The 7170-nt window shown below is 46.7% G+C and overlaps 1 protein-coding gene across 2 annotated transcripts; it reads left to right on the top strand.

Annotated features, from left to right (window-relative positions):
• The first annotated feature begins 704 nt into the window (after window positions 1-704).
• On the top strand, window positions 705-4113 carry LOC106564579 (uncharacterized). 2 transcript variants are annotated; one of them, XM_014130723.2, is made up of 5 exons: window positions 705-807; window positions 901-953; window positions 1121-3845; window positions 3927-3963; window positions 4042-4113. In XM_014130723.2, exons 1-4 carry the CDS (start codon window positions 779-781, stop codon window positions 3934-3936), a joined length of 2817 nt encoding a protein of 938 aa, XP_013986198.2. In that variant the 5' UTR covers window positions 705-778; the 3' UTR covers window positions 3937-3963; window positions 4042-4113. The 2 variants fall into 2 exon arrangements, with proteins under 2 accessions (XP_013986198.2, XP_013986197.2); XM_014130722.3 differs by having other exon boundaries at window positions 1028-3845.
• Window positions 4114-7170: the final 3057 nt, after the last annotated feature.

Below are 7170 nucleotides of genomic sequence, written 5' to 3'. Positions count from 1 at the left end.
AAATAATGGTGCCTAACGGTTCCTTTAGCCTCTAATCTTCAAATGAATCAAATTAATTTTGTACAAGCAAGAATTTAAACCGATCAATGAAGTGCCAAGACAAAATGTGTTTCCTACTTTAGATCAGGGGTGTCAAACTCATTCCATGGAGGGCCTAGTGTCTGTAGGTTTTAGTTTTTTCCTTTCAATTAAGACCTAGACAACTACTGTAGGTGAGGGGAGTAATTAGTGGCCTTAATTCAGCAATCAAGTACAAGGAAGGAGCGAAAACCCACAGACACTCGGCCCTCCGTGTAATGAGTTTGAAGCGTGCTTTAGAGTAAGGGCTGTCGAACCTGTCAGGAACTCAATTAGAGAATCAACCACACCTGAGTACATTTCTGAATTCCAAATCAACCCCTAGCCCCTATACCTACCACTTAGTCACTTATGGGCATTTGAAACGATCAGATAGGTTAAAGAAATATAGTAATTGCTTCACCTTGCCTTCTGATAGTCTGGATGCAATTGTGGCCATATTGCTTATACCTATTCAATCATTACTGATTCACAGAAGTGTTTAGGCCAGGGTGTAGGATTTAGGGGTCAATTTGGATTTAGGAATCAAATGTAGTTCAGGGGCTTACAGCTGTCCTTAATTAGCCAATGACGTTAGAAGGGTCTGGGATTTGTTTAAAAGGAGCAACCAAAAAGCCTGCCAGATACAGCAAAAGAGATATCATACTAGGGCTTATACCGGCCATTAGTACTGATTACTGGGGAGGTTTTGAGGTGCAAAATGGCCGTGATGATTGGAATCGCTTTCAGGTAGGTTTTTAAAAGTATTGATCTAGTTTGTTTCCCTTGTCCTTCAGGTGTTACAGGTAGCTATGTTTCTAACAGACTTTCTTTTTTCCTAAGAGTTTCTTGGCTTTGTTGCCTGCTAATTGGAGGGATAACCTGTTCTACATCAAGTGAGTTTCTACACATTAATTTCCAATAACTTCAAAGGCTGGCATTTTACTATTTTTCTCTTTTTCTAACCTAGGTGATGGGTATCCTGCACTAGGTTCTGATGCAGCATGGCTCTATGCCGGCTCACTTAGGTCTAAAGGATATGGTAATTACAACTCTCCAACAGCTCAAATGCAAGCGCAGCTGACCGAAGAGCAACAGAAGCATCCGGCCGTCATCCTGCAAAAGCAACTGGTCCACATGCCCCAGGCACCTCAGAAAATGTGGTATCCAGCTCAAATGCCCCAGCAGGAAAAGGAACCGGCCGCCATGACCCAACAGCAGACTCTACCGGACAGTTATCCTAAGCAGCCTCAAGCAGTGTTGTATCCAGCTCAAATGCCCCAGAAGCAACCAGCTACTGAACTTCAGCATCAGAAGGAACAGGCCTCCATACCCCAGCTACCTCAGCAAGTGTGGTATCCAGTACAAATTCCCCAGCAGCAGAAGGAACTGACCACCATGCCCCAGAAGCAACTGGCTCCAATTCCTATACTGCAGAAACAACCAACCGCTATGCCCCAGCAAGCATGGTATCCAGCTCAAATGCAGCAGAAGCAACCAGCCCCAATGCCTCCACTGCAGAAGCAACCGGCCACCATGCCCCAGCAAGTGTGGCATCCAGCTCAAATTCCCAAGCAACAAAAGCAACCAGCCACTGAACCTCAGCAGCAGAAGGAACTGTCCGCCATGCCCCAGCTTCTTCAGCAAGTGTGGCATCCAGCTCAATTTCCCCAGAAGCAACATGTCCCTATGCATCAACCGCAGAAGGAACTGACTGCCATTCCACCACAACTGTGGCAGTATGCTCAAATGCCCCAGCAGCATAAGCAACTGGCTGCCATGCTTCAGCAAGTGCGGCAACAGGCCACCATGCCCCAGATGCCTCACGATGTGTGGTATCCAGCTAAAATGGTCCAGAAGCAACAAGCCGCTGCAACTCGGCGGCATAAGGAACTTAACGCCATAACTACGCAAGAGTGGCATCCAGCTCAATTTCCCCAGCAGCAGAAGCAACCAGCCCTAATGCCTTTACCGCGGAAGGAACTTACCGCCATACCTCAACAAGTGTGGTATCCAGCTCAAAAGCCCCAGATGCAGAAGCAACCGGCCGCAGAACTTCAGCAGCAAATTGAACCGACCTCCATTCCTCAGCCACCTCAGCAAGTGTGGCAACCAGATCAATTTCCCCAGGAGCAGAAGCAACCAGCCCCTATGCGTGTAGCACAGAAGGAACTGACTGCCATACCCCAACTGTGGCAAACGGCTCAAATACCGCAGAAGCAACCGGCTGCTGAACCACAGCACAATGAACCGGCCACCATGCCCCAGCAAGAGTGGCATCCACCTCAAATGCTGCAGACGCAACCAAGCTCCATGCCCCAGCAAGTGTGGTGTCCAGCTCACATTCCCCAGCAGCAGAAACAACTGGCCACCATGCTGCAGAAGCAACCAGCCCCAATGCCTCAACCGCAGAAGCAACTGGCCACCATGCCCCCGCAAGTGTGGCATCCAGCTCAAATGCCTCAGCAGCAAAAGCAACCAGCTACTGAACCTCAGCAGCAAATTGAACCGACCGCCATGCCCCAGCCACCTCAGCAAGTGTGGCATTCAGATCAATTTCCCCAGGAGCAGAAGCAACCAGCCCCTATGCATCTAGCGCAGAAGGAACTGACTGCCATACCCCAACAACTGTGGCAAATGGCTCAAATGCCCCAGCAGCATAAGCAACCGTCTACCATGCTTCAGCAAGTGTGGCATCTGGCGCAGAAGCAACAGGCCCCTATGCCCCAGCAGACTTACGATGTGTGGTATCCAGCTAAAATGGTCCAGAAGATACAAGCCGCTGCAACTCGGAGGCAGAAGGAACTGACCGCCATAACTAAGCAAGAGTGGCATCCAGCTCAATTTCCCCAGCAGCAGAAGCAACCGGCCTCCACGCCTCTACCGCAGGAGCAACTGACTGCCGTATCCCAGCAAGTGTGGTATCCAGCTCAAATGCCTCAGAAGCATCTGGCCTCCATGCCGCAGAAGCAACCGACCACCATTCCACAGCAACCAGTGTATCCAGCTCAAAAGCCCCAGCTGCAGAAGCAACCGGCCGCTGAACCTCAGCAGCAAATTGAACCGACCTCCATTCCCGAGCAAGTGTGGCATCCAGCTCAATTTCCCCAGCAGCAGAAGCAACCGGCCTCCATGCCTCTACCGCAGGAGCAACCGACTGCCGTATCCCAGCAAGTGTGGTATCCAGCTCAAATGTCCCAGCAGCAACTGGCCTCCATGCCGCTACCGCAGAAGCAACTGACCAACATGCCTCAGCAAGAGTGGCAACCAGCTCAAATACCGCAGAAGCAATCGGCTGCTGAACCACAGCAGAACGAACCGACCACCATTCCCCAGCAACCAGTGTATCCAGCTCAAAAGCCCCAGCTGCAGAAGCAACCGGCCACCATACCCCAGCAAGTGAGGTATCCAGCGCAAATGTCCCAGCAGCGGAAGCAACACACTGCCATGCCACAGCAGCAACTGACCCCCATGCCTCAGCTATTATGGCATGTAGCTCAAATGCCCCAGAAGCAACTGGCCCCAATGTCTCAGCAGAAGCACTACGAAAGCACTGAAGATTGTGCCTGTGGTAGCTCTCAGGCCAGCATCGTTGAACAGTTGGGTGTCATCCCAATCTATTCCTACAGTTCCAAATCGCACTACGAGAGTGGCAGAACTGTCTTCTCCCAAACCCGCTACACTCCTAGGGAGGCAATGCCTGTTGACAGTGGAAATTCTCCCAAGGACAGTTATGTTGTCATTGGTGCACCAAGCATATATCCACCAGTAGTGAAGGATTCTGCAAGGTAATGGGTTAACTTTAACCTGCTCTGAACTTTGCTCTCTGAATTTGAAGTCCTTTGTACTAACCATATATCTATCAACAGGAAAATGTAATGGATTCATCCTCTAGAAGCTCTAATGGTGAGAATTGTTTTTGACATTGGTTACTTCATATTTTTTGTTGCTCACACCATTTCTTTCTGCTTTTGTTTTGACCAGGAAGTTGCTGGTGCTCTTGCTACTCTAGCGTGATGGAATCAATAAACAATTTTACTTGTCTCTTTGAAATAATGGTTCTCGTGTCCATTGCTTGCTAATTGAGAACAGGTGGTGTGCATTCTGTAGTAAAAATGACTGCTGTTAAGTTAATTCTTTGGCCTTCTAATCTTGAACTTATATGGTGATTGCATCAACTTTCATAGTATTACCACGACGACTGCAAAACAGTTTCTTTCAATCACCCATGTGGGTATAACCAATGAGATGGGAGAGGGAAGACTTTCAGTGAGATCTGTGTCAGAAATGGAAAGGAGTTCTATTTTAGCCTATCGCAGACATTCGTTGGCACGCGCGAGCAGTGTGGGTGCAATAATTGAATAACATGGATTTCTAAATTCATTTTGCGATGCGTGCGGTCTGGTCAGCATGCTAAACTATAGCCCATACCTCAAATGTCAAATCAGTTTAGAAGTGTCTGTTCCATATCTAGGTGATGGCTCAAATGTTAATTTGGACACTTTGACCCCTGTTGGCACATCTACCTCCTTACTCCTGTTTGTTTGGGTCACTTTCAGATGCGTCTTACTATTGTGGGGTCATAGAGGGAAACGTAACTATGCTCGAGTCAAATTTCCATAATGGTCATAGTTTGTAGGCCAAACCTTTCTGACGCTATAGATGTTTTTGAGACTGCTTTTTGGGGTGTCTGACCAACACCACTGTAGATCGGCCCCTGTCCACCGCAGATGCGTAAGGGCGACAAGCAGATGCTGTGGATTGAGACGCAGCCCATTCAAAACTTTGTAGCTTCAACTGGATTTTGATGAGCCTTTTACTTTGACTGCCTCAATACTCTTCACCTAGACCATTTTATTGTACCACAGGCTCCTATAGAATGGATTCGGTGTATTACATTTTTACAATGCCTGGAACGGTTTAACCTATCAATTAACAAATATATTCTGTACAGACGGTCTTCAAACATGTACCTTTTTCTTAACCAATTATTAATCTAACTGCGTCGTATGAGAATTCAGCACTTAAATGGATCCATTAAGTTCCAAAGAGGAAGCTGGTAGGCACTAGCATGAAAGTTTAGCTAGCATAAGATGTCACCCAGGACTTTATGACAACTTGACATATTTGCCTGTTGACTCTGTTTGGCCACAGACTCATGAACATGAATGAAATTGAATTTTCTACAAGAAGTTACGCTTTGCTGTTGGACAATCTCTTGTCTAGCGTACGTCAACAGACTTCATTTAATTTGTGATAATATGGAATTGTTGGACACAATCTCAATGTGTCTGCAGCCTTTTTGCACAAAACATTTCTACCAGACCACTGAAGTTGTACCTGCAAAAGCCCCTGGCAGGAACTTCATTAGCCTGCATTAAAAGGTGCACTTGATGAAGTGCAATGGATAGTTAGATTTCCCTCTATAAAACCATCGGATTGGTCCATGATCCTCTAGACCCAAATTGCTACAGACCTATATCTATCCTGCCCTGCCTTTCTAAGGTCTTCGAAAGCCAAGTCAACAAAAAGATTACCGACCATTTCGAATCCCACTGTACCTTCTCCGCTATGCAATCTGGTTTCAGAGCTGGTAATGGGTGCACCTCAGCCACGCTCAAGGTCCTAAACGATATCATAACCGCCATCGATAAGAGACATTACTGTGCAGCCGTATTCATCGACCTGGCCAAGGCATTTGACTCTGTCAATCACCACATTCTTATTGGCAGTCTCAACAGCCTTGGTTTCTCAAATGAGTGTGTCAAATCGGAGGCCCTGTTGTCCGGACCTCTTGTAGTCTCTATGGTGGTGCCACAGGGTTCATTTCTCGGGCCGACTCTCTTCTCTGTATACATCAATGATGTTGCTCTCGCTGCTGGTGATTCTCTGATCCACTTCTACGCAGACGACACCATTCTGTATACTTCTGGCCCTTCTTTGGACACTAAGTTAGCTAACCTCAAGACGAGCTTCAATGCCATACAACTCTCCTTCCGTGGCCTCCAACTGCTCTTAAATGCAAGTAAAACTAAATGCATGCTCTTCAACCGATCATTGCCCACTTGTCCAGCATCAGTACTCTGGACGGTTCTGACTTAGAATATGTGGACAACTACAAATACCTATGTGTCTGGCTAGACTGTAAACTCTCCTTCCAGACTCACATTAAGCATCTCTAATCCAAAATTAAATCTAGAATCGGCTTCCTATTTCGCAACAAAGCATCCTTCACTCATGCTGCCAAACATGCCCTCGTAAAACTGACTATCCTACCGATCCTTGACTTCGGTGATGTCATTTACAAAATAGCCTCCAACACTCTTCTCAGCAAATTGGATGCAGTCTATCACAGTGCCATCTGTTTTGTCACCAAAGCCCCATATACTACCCACCACTGCGACCTGTATGTTCTCACTAGCTCCAGGTCATCTGTAAGTCTTTGCTAGGTATAGCTCCGCCTTATCTCAACTCACTGGTCACCATAGCAACACCCACCCCTAGCACGCGCTCCAGCAGATATATTTCACTGGTCATCCCCAAAGCCAACACCTCCTTTGGCCACCTTTCCTTCCAGTTCTCTGCTGCCAATGACTGGAACGAATTGCAAAAATCACTGAAGTTGGAGACTTATATCTCCCTCACTAACTTTAAGCGTCAGCTGTCAGAGCAGCTTACCGATCGCTGCAGCTGTACCCAGCCCATCTGTAAATAGCCCATCCAACCAACTACCTACCTACCTCATCCCCATTTTAGTTTTTCTGCTCTTTTGCACACAGTATTTCTACTTGCACATCCTCATCTGCACATATATCACTCCAGTGTAAATTGCTAAATTGTAATTACTTTGCCACTATTGGCCTATTTATTGCCTTACCTCCTTCATTTGCACACACTGTATACAGATTTTTCTATTGTGTTTTTGACTGTACGTTTGTTTATCCCATGTGTATCTCTGTGTGATTGTTTCTGTCGCACTGCTTTGCTTTATCTTGGCCAGGTCGCAGTTGTAAATGAGAACTTGTTCTCAACTGGCCTAACTGGTTAAATAAAGGTGAAATAAAACCAATTAGAACAAGTACATTTATCTAAACCAAGTATTGTTGGTGAAAT

Source organism: Salmo salar, chromosome 12 (genome assembly GCF_965601325.2).
Source record: "Salmo salar chromosome 12, fSalSal1, whole genome shotgun sequence".
Lineage (NCBI taxonomy): Eukaryota > Metazoa > Chordata > Actinopteri > Salmoniformes > Salmonidae > Salmo > Salmo salar.
This window is presented reverse-complemented; position numbering and strand designations above follow the sequence as displayed.